The sequence below is a fragment of the Microtus ochrogaster genome, chromosome 16 (assembly GCF_000317375.1).
Source record: "Microtus ochrogaster isolate Prairie Vole_2 chromosome 16, MicOch1.0, whole genome shotgun sequence".
In the NCBI taxonomy this organism is placed as follows: Eukaryota; Metazoa; Chordata; class Mammalia; order Rodentia; family Cricetidae; genus Microtus; species Microtus ochrogaster.
The window spans coordinates 39,423,605-39,442,938 of NC_022018.1; the positions used below are offsets into that span (position 1 = coordinate 39,423,605).

The following is a 19,334-nucleotide window of genomic DNA, read 5'->3' on the forward strand; positions in this document are numbered from 1 at the left end:
TAGGTACGGGTGGCATTAGACTGTTTTTTATGCTGTCCTGTTTCAATTAAAAGGTGGCTTTGGGACTGACATGGCTTCCCCTCCTCTAGACCCAAGCATGCTTGTTTAAAGGTTTAGTACAAAATATTACTGCCCCATATTAACTGAGCCACCTGACCATGTAAGAGAAAGGAGAGCAAAGAAAAAATGGGGGGACAGACCACTCCCAGTGGGTCTGTCGCCACTCATCTCATACTCTTTTGGTTTTGGTTTAACTCTTAATTGTTGCTAAGGTATAAATCTTATCTCAAGATTTTTAAGACTGAACTTTTGGGCTCTTACCTCACCACTTATTAACTACTCCGAGGCAAATGCCACTACCACCCCTTGTTTCTCCCGCATCTCACTTCTTGCTATCACAGACTGTAGCATGAATTCTAATTGGTCTTAATAATAAACACCCAGAGTCAGACATTAGGAGGTTAAAGCTGAAAGATCGGAAAAGCAGAACAACCAGCCACTAGCAGTGCGCTCAGCCGCCTCTTACAAAATCCTCAGACTGAATAAGAGATCCTGTCTTAAGAAATGAGACTGAATGCCTTCTCTATGAAACCTCAGGCTGAATCCTGAGCTCCTGTCTCCACCCGCCTTATATTCTTTTTTCTGACCAACCATATCATTTCCTATCTCCACCTCCTGGGTGGGATTCAAGGTGTGAGCCACCACCAGTAGGCTCTGTTTCTCTTGTAGACTGATTCAACCTCGTGTAGCCCAGGGTGGCCTTGAACTCACAGAGACCCGCCCGCCTGTTTCCTGAGTGCCGGGATTAAAGGCGTGTGCTATCACTGCCTGGCCACTTTGGCTAACTAGTGTGCCTAGCTCCACACTCAGATCTTCAGACAATCTTTATTTGTTAAAGCACACACACACACACACACACACAAAATATCACCACACAGACGGCTTTAAGTCCTCAGAAACATGCTTTGTGGGCACCCTGAATTCCGTGGACTGCAACAATATCTTAATCTTTTAGTCTGCCGTGCAGCCCAAACAGTTCCAGTGCCTCGATTCTCTGAGACACTCAAGTTTACCACTGCCTACCTGCTGGGTGGTTGGAGACTTGTGGTCTGGTGTTTCTAAAACTAGGGATGGTACTAAGTGAAGAACCCTTACTGGATCTCATCACAGGTTATAGAAGCACAGCATGACTAACGAGTGGTCCAGGTGCTAGCAGTTCGGGGCATAGTCACGGGCAATACCGCTGAAACAGTGGGGCTGACTACTTCCATAGCTGTTTGCCACCAGTCTTCCTCTGAGTCCATCCAAGATCTGCAATGGGTGAGTTAGACCATCCTTACCCTCCAGGGCCAAATGGACTCACTGGCCCACCCGGTACTACAAAATTGGCAGGGATTAGATGTACTAATAACATAGAGAGGGGCTCTTGTTTCTTTCTCAGGTGAGGTTTGTTGTGCAGTGTGACTTTGTGGTATTCCTTGACCACTACCACCCCCCCCCCAACTGCCAGGATACCTTTCCTTTCAGAGCTGTAACACAGGAAGGACTAAGACAATCACTTCAGAGAACTGCAACTCTTACCTGGCTGTATATTAGAATAAGACAATAACTGCAACAGAATAAGCCAACTGTACCATTTATTGATGATGGAATCATATTGGAAAACAATCACAAAAAAAACCCCAGTCTTCTGAATAATTTGCTTTACTAAGTGAGACATTTCTTGGAAGTACAACATACAAAGGATTGTCAGTATGTCAGTGAGGAAGCCCTTGACTACCTATAGAGATGGCAGTGACGTCACAAGTTCTACCCCATAGCATATTGAGAAGTCATTTTGTAAGGGTGGGGTGGTTTTTATTTCTAGTACCTGTTTCTCAATGATGAACCATATTTTTGACGGGTTTCACAGAATAGATTTACTCACACTGAGATGTACGGAAGCTATTTTTGGTCAGTGGGTGAGCACTTGCCTCTGGCTATAAGAGAAGGCGATAGGCAGTTTTGCTTCTGAGTGTGGAAAGCTTTATTCAGTAGTATGCTTTTCCTGTGAAGTTTCCTTTTGGCTTTTGGCGCCTTACTTTCTTCCTTTGGATTTTCTGGAAAAGACAGGGGTATGGGAGAAACTGCAACTGGGGACCTTGGTGGGAGACATTTTGTTGAAACCATTTTGGCCAGTGGTTGAGTTGCCTGGGCAGTAGTAGGCTTGGGTGGGAGTTCCTGGTAAGGGTTTAGAAGGGCGCTTTTGGCATTCTTGAAGTCATCGAGAGCAGCAGCGCACTGTTTCACAGAGGATGAGCATTTTAGCAGTGATCTGGAGCTCGACTTACATTTGCTGGTCCATTTAGAGACATTTTGTTCTGGCTTTCCGGAACAGGAATTGTTTTTTCTCTTGTCTCGACTTCTGTCTCCACTAGAGGTCTGTAGAGTCAATGTGTCAGGAAACTTAGGTGGCCTGGCTTTCAGTGCAGTGGTTTTAGAGGAAGAAGGTCGTTCTGCCATGGGAAATATTGAGAACGTGCTCTGTAGCCTTGGCTTCTCTCTTTGTATGGTCATATGTTGTAATCTTTCCAGTTCCAATAAACGAATTATTAACCGCTCAATGGAGCTTTCCGGAGGGTGTACTGAGGCCTTCCAGCTCTCACATTTTGACATGGCAAATCTGTGCAAGTCCAGAGTGTTGAAAGGAGCAGGGAGAAAGTCAGCGTAGACAGACGCTTCGTTTGCTTCCTCTGAGAAGGATCTCTCCACGTGTTCTATTGTTTCTGGCTTTAAGTTCAGGTCCATCTTTTTAAAATAGCTGAGCAAGGAGTCATTCCGTTTCTCACTTTCTGATAAGTCACTTTCATCTGTGACATTTTCTTCCACACTGAGGTTTCTGTATTTCAAATTCCAATTTACAGCAGATATAGAGTCACTATTGCTGTTTCCCATAGTGGAGTATGAGCTAAGATGAAACTCACTTCTATCCTTAAGGAAGTCTCCTTCAGCATAGGGCCAGCAGAGACCTGCTGGCATGAACTGACCAGGATGAGCACTGACTTGCTTGCTGTCTGTCAAACCCGGACCACTTGTTAACGAGTGGTTTAGAGAGAAGAGCCTGGCACTGTTGGCTACACTGAAGCCAGTTTCTGCTGAAGATTTTTTTAATTCCCTTAAAAAAAAAAGAATTAACTAGAGGCTTCTTGAGTAGAATTAGAATACTATTAAATAACGAGGCTGGAGAGATGATTCAGCAATTAAGAGTACTTGCTCTTGTAGAGGATCTGAGTTCTCAGTTTCCAGTTCCCACATGGTGGCTCACAAGCATTGATAATTCTAGTTCCAGTGGACCCAATGCCCTCTTCTTACCTTCATGGGCACCAGGCATACAATACATACATGAAGGCAAAATACTCATAGATGTAAAAAAAATACTCTAAAATAATATTAGTAACCTTTATCAAAGATAGGTTAATGTTTAGTTTTCAATAGCATTCATGCACATAGCTACCTCTAAAATGTTAGTTTCCAAGTATACTTGAATTAGATGCAGCTACATAAATGTCTTAAGGTATACTCTAAAAAACTGATGGGCAACTCTTTGTGAAAGCACAATTAAGTCCATGGTGATGACTTAAAATGATTAACTGTTGCTATGTGTATGCACTGAAAGTAGCTAAGTGTCTAAGAACAGGACGCCAGAGAATGACTACCTGTAGCTTTGAGTAGCATTGAAATTACAGTGAAATACTTGTGGACCTCGAAGTACATGAAACTTTGAAAGAATAGTTTAAAATTATTAAACTATAATAATTTGAGGGGCTGGAGAGATGGCTCAGTGGTTAAGAGCATTGCCTGCTCTTCCAAAGGTCCTGAGTTCAATTCCCGGCAACCACATGGTGGCTCCCAACCATCTGTAATGAGATCTGGTACCCTCTTCTGGCCTGCAGACATACACACAGACAGACTATTGTATACATAACAAATAAATAAATAAATATTTTTAAAAAAGAATATATATATGCGTTACTTGTGATAAAGACTTCAAAGTTAAACTCTGTGATTTTTAAAAAATTATTTTAGCAAATAATGAACTCAACAGTATCTGTCAAATAAAATTTATCTCAGATGTAGCCCCTGATAATTGTCTAGGCATTAGATTAAAACGATACTGGAAAAATAATATAGAAAACAGGAGTTGGGAGAGCCAGACCAAAGAACAGTGGGTTTCTAATTAGGTTTTGTTCTGTGTTTGGATGTTTGCCTGTTTTAAAGCTAACTAGAGAGCAGGTAGCAACAATGCCCACCTGTAGACCTAGCTATGTGGGAAATTCAGGCATTCAGACAGCTTGAGCCTGGGCATTTGAGTCTAGCCTGGACAGCAGTGACAGACACACATACACAACCTGGGCAGGGGTGGGAGATAATTAGAAATAGTAATATTGGAAAGGTTTGATGCACCTACTTGACATGTAGTCTCAAAGGCTTCTTAGTTCTTTTAGGTTCAACATTTAATAAAAATAACAATCTAAGTCTTTGAAAAAGACTTTCATTTGTAGCAAAAGTGATTGAAACGGTCACTTAGCTAAGGCCTGGGAATGCCACCTGGCCTATGAAACACCACAGGACAATTTAGGTTACTAACAGGCAGGAGCCCGCGCAGTACAGTAGGAGAGGAACACCAGAAGGAAAGGCCTTCTGCACCACTGAGACAACAGCCTGGAGAGGCTATCTTCTCAGAGTGCATCTCAGGGCCGCTCTGAGGAGCAGGACTTTCTCAAGGCTGAACTCTAAACGCTTCTGCAAACTACAGCTTAGTTATTGCTGCTTCGCCACTTTCTTTACTTGTTGCTAGGCCGAGGAGAAAACTACTTAGAACTACTTAGAAGGCTGCTTAAACTGCTCTAAAATCCTTCCCTGATACCGAACTCCTGTCTCGACAGCAAAAGCCTACACAGTATCTACAAGTATCTACAACATGGCTACTAGCCACATCCTCTGGTTACGCCTCATCGCACTCACTGGTGGAGAGGGGCGGAGTCACACCTCCGTGAGAGGTGTGCTCTGTCTCAACCTTCGCGGTGCGCTCCCACACTGGGCACTTGCTCTGCTGAAATGCAGTACCCTTCATTTGACCTTTAACCTGACATTCTTGTTCCCAGAAGAGTTCTTTCTGGTAGAAGTAGGTTTGCCCATCTCCTTCAGCTCTGCCGTTCCATTAGGACTAGTCCCTATGATTCCGTGTCATCTTGGTTGTAGCCACATTGCCTTGCCTTCCATTAAGAGGCCCAGTTGGCTCCATCTAAGTCTCACTGGAAGGGTTCAGTACACGTACACTGAGCTTTTTTTAGAGTGACTTTCTGTAATTCCCTATTATTTGCACAGGCTATCTTTCTTCCTGATTGTGTTTGATCTTTCTATCTCAAGCAGTTAACAAGTATATTTAAATTGATTTCAGTGGAATATTAAGAGTCTATTTTCTGCTAGGTTTGGTAGTACATGCCTTTAATCCCAGCACTTGGGGTTAATCCTCTGGGCAGCCAGGCCTACACAGTAAGACCCTTTCTCAAAAAAAAAAAAAAAAAAAAAAAACACACACAATATGTTGACACTTTTCTTACCTGCTATCCAAGGTACTTCCTTTTTTGACAGGAGAACTCCATAGCTGAAATACCCCTTGGTTACTGTTCTGCTAATACAAAAAGCACACACAGTGTTTAAGAGCTCTGAGAACGTCCCCAGCAGCAACCGAAGGGTGCAGGGAAGAAATCGCACCTGCACTCTACTGTGAGCATGCTCCGACACAGTCAGCTGCAGCACCAGCTGTTCTGCTGGGGTGCCCAGGTGGTTCTGCAAGGCAGCAGGAGACTTGACTACAACACAGCCCTGCTTGCAAGTCACGCTCTAACAAAGTCCAACGTCCTCCCAACTCTCTGCTGTTTCTGCACTGTTAATTAATGAGACTTAGATACCACTAATATTACTTTTACAGTTAAATGTTTCACACGTTGATATACAAGGGTACACGGAAAGATTATTTTCACCACGAAGGAGGACAGTGAACATTTCAAATGCTTCAAGACATTTTAAGGGCACACATGACTCTCCTTTTGACAATGACTAGAAAGCTGTATTTAGTTTATTACTGCCAAGTTCGGTTCACATCGCCATACTGAGAAAAGTTAAAGTGGAATCCTTAGTTTTCTTTCTTTCGTGATACTGGGGGCTGACACTTAGCCCGTGCATGCTAAGCAAGCACTCTCCCTCTCAGCTGAATCTTCAGTCCTGTTTTCCTTTCACTCGGTGGATATAACACAAGGATATAACACAAACAAATCCTGGTCTAATTGTGCTGCAGAGGTCCCTCTGTGCCCCCACCTCCCAAGTCCCTGGATCTCAGGCCTGTATGACCAGACCCCTCCAAAACTGTAGTTGAATCACCAATTTATAACCCTGTAAAATGGCAACGATTTTAACTCTCCAGAAATAAAATTTCAAGTTTAGACTTGAGAAAGAGAGAAATGCAAATCATTTTCCAGTAGTATGCTTTATGAGTTACTTTAAGCCAAACATCCTTACCTTGTTCGTTTTGCCTGAAAGAATGTATAAGAAAAAATGTCAATTAATAGTTATATAAAGTAGGTTAAGATTTTAAATCCTTTGATCTGTGCAATTCTTGCGGTATGACATACACATCCAGGGCTTCCCCACTACCTGCCACACCATCCTTCCCAGGTAACTGGCCTTCATTGTCAGCAAAGGTCTCTTCTGAATCCAAGTTCCACGGAGAGAGATTCTAAAACAATATTCATTTTAAAGGATAAAGTTTGTATTGGTATTTCAAAGCCCTACTACACCACTTTATACATTCTCGGGTAAAGGCTGAAGGAGAGTAAGCACCCTCTGCCTTCTCTGCAGAGGCAATCAGCACATCTCTGTGGAGCACGCGGCCACCTCTTACTCAACTATTACCAGCTTGTTTGGGGGGAAAACGGAAAGGCGTTTACAATGCATGGTTTTGTTATGAAGAGTGGCACGTGGGTTTTCAATACTGACTTCTAAAATACAATGAAACGCCCTAGTCAGTGTTTCACTCGTGCGTGATGGTGCATGCGTCAAGCATTGTGCATCGAGTGCACAGCCTACAGCGTTGATCATCGGCCACGGAAAAGGTCCCATCCTTGTGTTATATTCAGTGCTAAGCAGCTCACTACTTATTCTGGATTGCAGGTGTTAGGGAACACGTGGAAAATATTGCAAAGAAAGCCAGAAAAAGGTGGAAAGTGCCAATATCTACTACGGGGCAGATGTCCGGGAGAAAACTAGGGTGTGTGTGGAAGGTGACTCCAATAAAAGTGGAAAAGACTGGCGAGGCGCTCCGGCCGAGACAAGCCTTTGTGGCTGAATCTCTAAGCAAATGCACTGCTGGGTATTACAGGCAGCGCCTCTGGGCTGCAGAAGAAGAAATACACCTCATTCCGTGTGAGGATTTAATGTGCCCACAGAGAGGTTTCTCTGGGTACTTGCGTGTGTAAAGGAGGCTACAGACTATCCATCTTTAAAGATTTTGAAAACAAAATTGATACTTTTTATGAGGCTGGAGTAATATAAATAAGGCCAATCTCCGTGAGAATCATCTGAAGGGGGCTTTCAGAAAAGTAATTGAGGGTTGAGGGTGTAACTCAGTATTAGAGCACTTTGGGTATCATGCTTAAGGTTTGTGTTTGGCCTTAAGCACTGGGGGAAATCCTACAGATTCTAACTTAGGAAGATGAGGGTGAGAGACCCATGAGTTGATTCAGGGTTAAGAACACTGACTGCTCTCCTGGAAAACCTGGGTTTAACTCTTAACTCACTATTGTCTGTTTCCCGATTTCTGGGGATCTGACACCCTCTTCCGACCTCCATAGGCACTGCATGCATGTGCACAGACATACATGCAGGCAACATACACATATTCATACAAATAAAGAATACAATTTCCCTTTAAAAAGACAGAGGTGAGAACCAGCTATTGGGATTTTGAAAAGAGTCTAGGGGATGCTCAAGCTTCTTTGGGCTATGTATTCTTGGGACTGTGGTATCTGAAATGTCACATGTGAGAAAAACATATCCTTATGTTGCAATGAGAAAGACCTGCTTATACACAGAACCAACTGTACCAAATGGTAAAGAAGACTGGACTGCCAGTTTCTCCAGGGTTGGGGGCTTGGCTCTATGTTTTTGGTATCCCAAACACCTTTACTGATGTATAACAAACGGACAGTGGAGAAAATAAGGCGAATATTGCTGAGTTGGCAACATAGTGCCATCCTCAATGAGATTGTTTCCATTTGTTAAAAACAGGGGTTTGTTCTGTTTTTCATCTGGTAATCAAGACAGGCTAAGGGGAAAGCTCAGCAGACACTGCTCACAGAGCGGTTAGTAGCAGAGCGTTATTCTCATAGGAGGACTCTCTGGAGCTCTGTTCCTGCGGTCCAAAGTCGCAATCTCAAGAGCACTGCTGTACCTCTGGAGAGATGCTCGACACATGCTGGTTGGTGCCACAGCTCTCATTGCTTCTTCTTCCCATTTTGCTGGAGCTGCTTGTCTGTCCCCTTGAAGTCCTACACGTAGAACAGGCACACTTAGGGGAAGGTTTTTCATTTTTGTACAAAGAAGTTTTGTTAAGAAAATTGCTTAGAAGGGCTAGAAGTATAGCTCAATGTCAGAACTCTTGGGTTCTAGTCCCAGGAGCAGCAGCATCCTACCAACCACAAACAAGTCTAGAAAGCAGAGACGGCAACCATGTAACATTAGAGACGATGGCAAGCCAGATGGACACCAGGCAGACAAAACTAAATGTCAAGATCTAGTTGGTGGGATATTAGGAAATGAAAGCCAGAGGTCTGAGGTCAGATAAGACGATGTAGACAATTTGGAGAAAAACAAATACAGTGAGTTATCTCAAATTTAAAAACATACCCCAAGCCTGCTTTTAATCATTCAAAACGGAATGTGCCCACCTGAAAGCAAAACTAACCTTAACACATAGGTAGGGCCACCTTTACACATAGGCAGGGCAAGAATCTCATGCATATCATATTTCCCTAAAAAGCTCAGAGAGCCAGGTATTTTCCAATCCCAAACTATTTGGTCTAAAATCCCCCAGTAGTATTTAAGATGAACATATTCGATAGAGAGTTATACATTAATGCAATCACTGGAATAAGTAAGGTCTGGACAATTAGAAAAATTACAAACCACTGTAGTAGCCAGTAGATCTACTAATGGTTTACAAAGTACTATCTCCAGGGAATATTTATAGCTCAGGTAGTTTAAGAACCAACAAACTACCTGATCCATTGCTATACACATCCAGGACTCTGGGGCTGTAAAGTAGCAGACTGCTAAGAAGCAGGGGCACCATTGGGATTACTCAGATGTGTGCCCCCCCCCCCCAGTAAGGCACCACACCCGGAGGAAGGGCTGGAAACAAGGACACCTTCTGTGACCTCCATTCCAGGGTCTGCAGCCTTAGCTTCCCGTGAGTAGGGAGGCGGGTCACCCTCCACTCCTGACTGTACCAGGCTTAGTGGCCCAGGACGTCGGGGAGACCCTGGGGGTGGCTTGGGCTCTTACTCATCCGCCTCGAAGACCCACGTGTCCTGGCCGGCGTCTTCTTCCTCGCCTTCTGTCCGGGGCGCGGGTTCCTCCTCGTGATGCGTCAACAGCTCGGCGGGCGCCGGCTGGGCCTCGGCTTTCCTGCGGCGGGAGGACAGGGAGAGAGGCGGCTGCGGGCCGCGGGCGCCCCCGGCGGGGTCGCACCCGGGCCAGGCCGGGCGGCGGGAGGACGCGTCGCCCAGCAACTACCTCGGAGCTCGGAGCGCGGCTGTCCCCGCCACTCCACGTTCCACCCAGCCCCGAGCCTCTTGGGGGACGCCAGGCCCGCGGGGGCGCTGCCCCAAGCCCCAGCTGCCCTGCAGGCGGTTCAGCCAATCTGACATCCCCAGTGCCCTACCCCTGTGGGGCCCCTGCTCCCCACTGCCTTCCGCAAGATCCTCCCTGGCCTTACTAGGCCTTCTTAGCTCTCTGGGAAACTCCTGGAGTCTTGGTCCTTCCCGGACCCCCAATTTTGGGGATGTTTTAGGCTCTTTAGGGCTTTCCTGGGCATTCCTTCGTTACTTTCCTTTCCTAGGTTCTGGGCTTCCTAGTGACCTGTGGGTCTTCTTGGCCCTGGTGAGGCTCCACAGGCCTTCTCTGGGTGTGGCTGAGGACTCTTGAAGTGGCCAGTAGGCCTGTGGTACCCAGATCCTGGCTCACAGACATCTATTCCAATATACCTAGCCTGTCTAGGATATATTTATAAGAGTCCAGTTTTGTAACCCCGAATGAGCATCTCCTGCCACCTCTACAAATTAAATGGAAAAGAGGTAAATTATATATATATATATATAATTTTATATAGTATAATTAGAACTTATACACATATAAGTAAGTGCCTTTTCTCAGAACAGTTTGGTATAGAGAAAAAATTTTAAGAGCCACTCTCTATATAAGTAAATGACTATTAAAAATGCCAGTATAATACAGTAATGACATTTGAGGGGTTTTGTTTATTTTGGTTTTGAGACAGGGTTTCCTCTCTGTAGCCCTGGGTAGTCTGGAACCTGCTGTGTAGACCAGGCTGGCCTCGAACTCAGAGACATCTCTGCCTTCCAAGCTGCTGAGTGCTTGGATTAAAGAGTTGTGGCACCATGTCCAGCTTTGAGGAGATTTTTAAAAATTGTTTGTTGATAATACTTTGTCTGATGAACACCAGGCTCTAGTCTCAAATTCCAAAAGGTTCAACAAATACACTGGCTCTGTAAGAGTTGGGAGCACTGCCCTTTTATCTTCTAGAAAAATACATACCTAACAAACACTGAACATAATTTCAAGAGCTTTGAAGATCTTTGATTCCCCAGCCCCGCCAAATAGATGTCTGTCTCCTTCCTCTGCACTTGGTCTGTTTCCCTAGAAAGGTTTAGAGAAGCCCTTCCTGCCCACCTTACCCCATTTCATAACCTCTTATGTTTACCCCTTTGTACAACTCGCAAGTCTTGTTTATGAGCCTGCTTACTTGTTGATCTTAAAAATCATCTGTTTATGCACAGCAGTGAGGGAAAGAAAGGGCCTCGTTTGCTCAGTCCCATTATGTGACCAAACCTACTTAAAACTGCTTGGAACCCATAGTGGGGGCACAATCAAGTGATGAAGAGAAAGACTCATTCCCCGCAGGCTTCTGGGAGGTCTAGCCTCCTCCAGGCTGTTTCCTGTCTCCCATAGTAGCTCTGACATATAGCTCATCAGATGCTCTCCCAAGGCTTGAAGAAGGAAATGTTAATTCTCCAGTGCAGCTTGAAGTGGTTGTTTCCACCTTTCCTCTCTAACTCCTTATCATATCAGTCACCTTAGATAATTTCACTATTTTGCACAACTCTCCCTTTTACCAGTTCCCCTGTTCTGTTCTAACCTGCAGGTTTGAACTGGAGTCAACTGCTGAGGAAGAATGAACAGCTAACTATTCACCTGAGATTGCTAGTCTGGGTTGTATTATAGTGGCTTGCTTAAGTCATTGATTAATGTGGAAATTTTTCATCAAAAGATATAAAATGTATCTTTTCTACATTTTGAAGACAAAATCTACCCTTAGTCAATCTAGCAGAATATCTGGCATACAGTAGGCACCCCTAAAATGCTTGGGTTAACTGAATTACCGTCAAACAATAATTGCCGGCAAGCACGGTATATTAAGGGTACCAACCATACCGCTGAACATTTTATATGAATTACCTATTTAATATTCAACTCAATGAAGCAGTTACTTCTAGTTGTCCTAATTTGTAACTGAGAAATATGAGCTGTAAATATATTAAGTGGCTGTTTTCAATTTACAATTACTTTGAAAAATTGTGAATTGGGGGCCATCACTCCCAGCCAATCTCTCCTAGGGTATATGTAGCTGGGAAGTTTTCTTCTGTCTCCTCTGGAAACAGAAATTATATGTGCACCGTTGTGTGTTGTGCATATGCCACATTCATGTATCTGGCTTACTTGGTCTCAACTTTCTTGTTTAATGTCTCTGGTTTTGCCTTTTCTTTTCGTCTTCCAGGTTCCTAATAATCACTCTGAGGTCTGTACACCCTCTGAGATTCTCTGTTATTCTCTGTGGCACAGGCTAATCTCAACAGCCTCTCTTTCCCATTATCATCCCTACTCAAAGGCTTTTCCTTCCATGCTTTGATGACATCAAAATCATGGCTCTCTTTTCCTTTGTCACTAAATGTGAACGACTATAGGTAAGTATAAGCAGTTAAGTATAAGAAAGCAACTAAAAGTATGGTACCTTCTCCAATCCCTTGGTTCTGATTTGACTCTAGTCCACACTGGGGAAGTTAGATAGTAGGCCATTTTCTTAGTAGATCAGACCTAGCATTAGTATCCACAATTGGCCAAAAAGAATGCAACTTTCTTCAATGTCATGGCCAGCATTCAGTTCTTAGACATGGTTTCAAGATGGCTTTAGTTTAAATTTGCACCTTTCTACTTAATACAGAGGGAAAGGTGTTTTTGAAACTGAACTAGAATAAGGTGAATGTTCTCTATCCCATAGTATTTGTCAATCTTTTCTACAAACTACAGAAGAGAAGGCTTGTTATTAATTTACTTATGTCTCTGAAGAGGTCAAAGGACTGTCAGATTCCCTGTAGTTGGAGTTACAAGGGGCTGTGAGCTTCCTGATGTGGGTGCTGGAAATAGAACTTAGGTCCTCTTGGAGAACACATGCTCTTAACCGCTGAGCCATCTCTCCAGTCCCCAGCAGAGGTTTGAATCAGAGGGAATGATAGCAAACCTTGGGTTAGGAGTTTAAGAGTGCTCAGTAAGCCCACCTTAGCTTCTCCTCTTATGGCAGAGATACCAATGACCACAGAAGAATACTATTGTGGAAAGCACCTCAACATTTCTTAGTTATTCTTTGTGGAAAAGATTTCCATTTCTGCCTGTCTCTCGGTGCCTTTCATATTTGGGTACTCATCTTTCAGGTATACATGACCTCAGAATCTCCTTCAGAAGGATTGTGTAAACAAATTTCACAAAGTTGGTCAGTATTTTCTAATTAACAATATGCATTTTTGAGGTGCGTAAATAAGAAACTTGATCAGGGGTTAGAGGACCCAGGTTTGATTCCCAGCACCCACATGGCAGCTCAGGACTGTCTGTAACTACAGTCCCAGGGGATTTGATGCCTTCTTCTGGCCTCTTTTAGTACCAGACATACGGGTGGTTCACAGACATACTTGCAGGCAAAACACCTGTACACACACACAAAAAAAGAATACATAATTTAAAAAATATATTTGACCAGTGGGAAACAACTCACATCACTGGTAGACAGATGCTATTAGTATATGCTTTGGATTAATAACTTGATTTTATTTCACACCCCTATCTATGCCTTTTGGTAGTAGCTGATTCTCTTCCTCCCAACTTCAGGTTTTGCTTTTATGATTATTAATCATGAGTATCCTAGCTTTCTTGAGTCTGTATGGCTTCTTTTAAAAAAAAACATGAGTAAAATGTTTTCACTTTGAAGGATTTCTTTTTTCACTTTCTACTTTAAAGTTTTATTTCAAAACTCAACCTTTGCCTGGAGTAGTGCCGCAGGCCTTTAATCCTGGCAGAGGAAGGTGGATTTCTGTGCCGTCAAAGCCAGCCCAGTCTAAAGAGTGAGTTCCAGGACAGCCAGAGCCACAGAGTGAGACCCTGTCTGGGAAAAATACAACAAAACAAGCAACGACAACAAAATGAACCTTTAATGTTTACCCCCTTAACAACACGATCCTACTTGGGAAGCTACCATTTTATTCCAAAAAAAATACAAGAAATTTTCTTTCAAATTTACTTGTTCCTAAGGTGGATGGGAGTGAGGTGCCAAAACATTTTTCAAACAAGAGAAGCACACACATCGGTGAAGCCCACATCCTGTGCCAGTGTTACAGCTGGTGCTTGGAACACGTTCTCTGTCGCGTGTTTCCTATTTTATTTCACTGTTACAGCTGGACTTGACCCCTGGGATTGCCTTTCTGCCTAAGCCTTCTGGTTCTTTGGATGCTGGTATAGAGCTGTTTTCCTGACTGTTTGGGATAAGCTTACTTTGAGTTTGGGTCTACTTTTTAATAGGGACTTACTTTCTGGCACTAGGACAAGCTGAGCTGGGATCCTCTTTCTGGGAGTTGGGGCCCTCCCACCTCAGCTGCTGCGAGCCAAATACTCTCTTCAGGACGCTTCCTTTGAGAAACCTGGAGATGATCTTCTCTCTCTGAACGTTGCTGAACACTCTGCCTTCTGGGAGCCAGCTGGCCTTGTCAAATGCACAGCTGTGGTTTGCTGGCAGTGGAAGGTGCTCAGAAGACACAGGAGCCATCTTTGAAACAACAAAAAAACAAAGGAAATTGCCTGTTACCTAAGAGCTAGTTGTAAGAGAAGAAAAAACGACCCTGGGGGCTGCCCTGCCCTGCCCTGCCCCGTGCTGCGGTATCAATTTATTTATTAAGTCTGGCGGCAAGGCAACTCACCCCCATGCAGCAAGGCAAGAGCACTGGGCACAGCAGAATTCTCATGGCATTGTTCATTGGAGAAAAGAATTGGAAATAAGATTAAAAACACAAACATTGGCTGCATCTGGACTCAGAAATGCAGGCTGGACTCTGCCTAGGAGCATGAGACCAAGGCCATCATGCAAGCAGTCTGCAGTGTGTGGCTAGTCTTCCAGCCTCACTGAGCTCTCATCCCAAAGTTCCATCTACCACAGTATGCTTAGAAAAAAGCAAATGACAATGGCTCCTACAAGTCTTACTTATTGTAGAAAATCAGAACCAGGCTAAAAAGAAAAATTCATCGGACGGTCTGTTTCACACAAAGTGGCTGAAACAGAATTCTAGTGTGCATACGGACAGTTCTTTTTCTTTTTGACACACGTCTCTCTAGGTAGATCAGGCTGGCCTTGAACTCACAGTGGTCTGCCTGCTTCTGCTTCTTGAATGCAGGGGTTAAAGGCCACCAGGCTCCGCCTATGTACTCTTTCTTTATCCATTTATCCGTTGATGGATGGCCAGCTGGGCTTCCTCCCCATATGCTAGCTATTGTCACAACATTTTTTTTTTTTTTTTTTTGGTTTTTCGAGACAGGGTTTCTCTGTAGCTTTGGAGCCTGTCCTGGAACTAGCTCTGTAGACCAGGCTGGTCTCGAACTAAGAACACGGGTATGCAGGTGTCTCGTCATCATAAGAATCGTATTTCCTTTGGATTACCCAGAATTGGAATGGTTGGTTTTGGATGAACCTCAGTATTGCTTTTCTCAATGGCTGTTGTCCCCGTTACCATTTTTACTCACAACAAAAGGGGATTTTAAAGTTCCCATCTCTCTGCCCTCTTGTCAGCACTTTATATTGTCTTCTGTTTTTAGGGTTTTATTCTATTTAATTTTTTTATTATTTTATATACATGAGTGTTTTGCCTGCATGTGTCTATATTCACGTGCCATGCCTGGAGCCCGAAGAGGCTCGAAGAGCGTGTGGGAACTCCCGGGACTCGAACTAGAAATGGTTCTAGCTACCACATGAGTGCTGAGAACCAAGCCTGGGTCCTCTGCAAGAGCAGCAAATGAAGTGCTCGTGATGACTTGGTCATCTTTCCAGCTCCTATTTTGTTTTCTTCATAATCAATAGTCAATTTTTTTCAAGGATAACTTTTAATCATGACCTACTTTTGTTTCCAGTCAATGTCCATAGCTTCAGTTAACTATGAACATTCCACCAAGTGCTACGTAGAGTGACACTTCAGAGCATATTGTCAGTCAGGCATAGCTCTGCACACCTTTAATCCTAGCGCTCATGAGGAAGAGGCAAGCAGATCTCTGCAAGGTTGAGGCCATCCTTTCTGGTCTACATATAAAATTCCAGGCCAGCCAGGGCTACATAATAAAACCCTGTCTAAAAAACAAACAAAGCATTGCTAGTCACTATCCTCAGGCAATCTTTGGGAACAAATTCGTATATCAACACAGCTTCAACATGCCATTTCCTTTATTATGAGCCCAAAGTTTATGAGGCGTCATGCCCAGATGCATTCTTGTTCACAATTTTAACCTTTCAAGCATGTGTTCCACAACTTTGAGCTGAGCAAATGTGCCTGTCATCTTTCCTTCCTGAATTATAACCTTAAATGATGTTACAAGGAGAGAGTCCCTTGTTTGTTCCGGCCACCGAACTAGCTCACACCCAAAATAACCACACAGAAACTGTATTCATTAAAACACTGCTTGGCCCATTAGCTCTAGTTTCTTATTGGCTAATTCTTACATCTTAATTTAACCCATTTCTACTAATCTGTGTATTGCCACATGACTGTGGCTTACCAGCAAGATTCTAACCAGCATCCGTCTCAAGTAGAAGATCCATGGTGTCTCTCTGACTCTGCCCTTATTCCGTCCAGCATGTAGTTCTGTCTTCTCCGCCTACCTAAGTTCTGCCCTATCAGGCCCAAAGCTTCTTTATTCATTAGCCAATGAAAGCAACACATGAACAGAAGAACCTCCTACACCATTTCCCCTTTTCTGTTTAAACAAAAAGGAAGGCTTTAACTTTAATATAGTAAAGTTACATATAACAAAACAGGTATCAAATAACAATTATAGTTATAATACTTATATTTACTTTATCTTTTTATCATAACTAAGGAGAACTATAACTATGACTATAAATTCTTCAACTCCATCAAAGACTCCAAAAGGATATAATATTACCTAAGTAAACAGAAAGTGCATTGTAAGCAACTTCCAAAACTCTAGAAATGACAGAGATATCTCGCTGTTCTTTTGTACTGTTGGGGCATCCATCTTTGGCCTTCAGGCCCATAGTATCTAGCAGATTTTTCCACGAAGCAGGAAATTTCAAAGACAGTTCAATCACTTTCTTCTGTGTCCTGCAGAACATCTGGCAGACACTTTCATGAAGCAGGAACCCTGAAGGACCATCTCACCTTTAGGCAAGTTCAGCAGTCATCTCTCTGTGGGTACTGCATGTCTAGTGAAGCAGTCCAGGCAAGAGCAGTTTCTTGCCCAAATGGCTAAGGAGCCTCTTCAATACCCATCTTCCTCTTGAAGTAGCTCGTGCTGCCAGGAGCAGATCGTCTCATTGTCATGAAAAGTCCTCAGTTATTAAAACATTTTAAATGCCATATTCTATAGTCTTTGAAAGATATGAAGAATGCCTATCCATCTGAAATATATCTATGAACATCTAGAAAATCTAACTAACATGATTACAAACTTGACTAATATAGATGATTATCTATTTATCTGTGTTTCTTAATTATACATTACATTTTTAAATGAACTATACAATCACAATACCTTAATCAAGATCAGAAATATATATACATATAACAAAATTCACCTTAAATTTGCATCAATAAAGCAAGATCCATACCAATGCAAATTATTTATATCTATATCACATCCCCCTTTAAATATAAATAGTTATAAACAATATTTAGAAATATGGGGCACAGTTTTTTTCTCTCCAAACTACTTTGTGCTGTATGGGGGTGCTGCTAATCAGGTCTTTCATGGTGTATCCTGTGTGCTAGGTTCATCTCAGTCAGCAGTTGAGCAAAGTAATTTTTTGAGGGTGTTCACAGCAACCTTTCAGGGGGACATGGTCTATCAAACCATATTGGTCTAGAAGCAATCCAGGGTCTCATCTTCTGTGAAAACAAAAGAAGAACCTCTTTTCTAAAAGCATCATATCCTTAGACCCAAATTCTGAAGTCAAGATATATTTATAATATACATGTTGGTTTAGTTTAGCAGTCCATACAATGAAATGTCTCTCTGTACTTAGCTCCTTTACAGTCAAAAATTTTAAAGAAAACACAATAATACACAAAATCCAGACTCTCTGTGAATTTTCCATTTTCATGTGGCTTATTGTTCCTTACTTTCTTTAATCTATGATTATCTGTACTGTCTCTTTAAAGACTTTATCCTTTTTTTTAAGCATTAACTTTATTTTTATGACTCTCTATACTCTTCTTCTTCTCTCTCCCAAGCCTACGTACATTTATTCAACTCTGTGAACCATTTAGAGGTTGTTTATGTCTGAATCTGTGCTGTTGTGAATCTGTAATTCTTTACTGTCCAGGAGCACTTCTTAAAATGCTAAGCACTTCTTAAAAGCTTAAATGGTGCCATTAGTAAGGGTAATATAACACCTGTTTGCCTGCCCAGTCTAACAGCTGCGCTATTATTATGGCAAATACGGGAGTTCCTGCCCACATTCCACACATTTCAGCATGGCGGAGCTGCTTGCATCTCTGAGCCATGCACACTGACCAACTTCCAGGCACAAAGCTGGTCCACGTTGCCATCAAGCAAGCTGCACCAATCTTCTCAGAAACCCCATCCAGATGTTCTGTCTCCCGCAAGAGACATAGGTTGTGCTGGTGGCACAGCCCAGAAAACTGGTATTTTAAAACCTCCACTTTTTTCCTGTTTAGGCTGCTGAGCTAGGAAAATCTCTCTGCGATATGCTGCCAGCAAACAGCAAAAAGCTGTGTTAAACTCTACATTTGTGTCTATAATTCCTTTTCAAACCCTCTCAGGTTTTATGTGGAGTTAGTTGACCATGTTGAAGCACCAATTGTTACAAGGAGAGGGTCCCTTATTTGTCCACACTACCCGGCTAGCTTATACCTGAAATAACCACACAGAAACTGTATTCATTAAAACACTGCTTGGCCCATTAGCTCTAGTTTCTTATTGGCTAATTTTTACATCTTAATTTAACCCATTTCTATTAATCTGTGTATTGCCACGTGACTGTGGCTTACTGGCAAGATTCTAACCAGTGTCCATCTCAGGTAGAAGATTCATGGTGTCTCTCTGACTCTGCTCTTCTTCCTCCCAGCATTCAGTTCTGTCTTCTCTGCCTACCAAAGTTCTGCCCTATCAGGCCCAAAGCAGTTTCTTTATTCATTAGTCAATGAAAGCAACACATGAACAAAAGAACCTCCTACACCAAAACAGAGCTTGCTCAAGAATGTGCCCATTCTTAAAGTGCTTTTCTATATGAATATGTATCAGCTTTTCCAATGAAATCCATGCGTTTTGTTTTGCTATAGGGGGATGGTGCTTTGGAAATAACCCATATTGTCCTGCAGTGGGTAGTAAGTCTTTCTCCATTCTTTTATTTCTTGGCCTTATGGTTCCCCAAATACAGACCCATATATTTCATTACAATATAGGTCAATTTACACAGTGTATATAGAAGA

The 19,334-nt window shown here is 42.8% G+C and overlaps 1 protein-coding gene across 1 annotated transcript; it reads right to left on the minus strand.

The window, feature by feature from the left end:
• Positions 1–1,640: 1,640 nt before the first annotated feature.
• Positions 1,641–10,000, minus strand: Fam217a (family with sequence similarity 217 member A). The gene is made up of 7 exons (XM_026782836.1): positions 9,604–10,000; positions 8,492–8,588; positions 6,697–6,778; positions 6,562–6,575; positions 5,758–5,832; positions 5,604–5,671; positions 1,641–3,154 (listed from the first exon to the last, which is right to left on the minus strand). Exons 2-7 carry the CDS (start codon positions 8,552–8,554, stop codon positions 1,945–1,947), a joined length of 1,512 nt encoding a protein of 503 aa, XP_026638637.1. The 5' UTR covers positions 8,555–8,588; positions 9,604–10,000; the 3' UTR covers positions 1,641–1,944.
• Between the last annotated feature and the right edge of the window lie 9,334 nt (positions 10,001–19,334).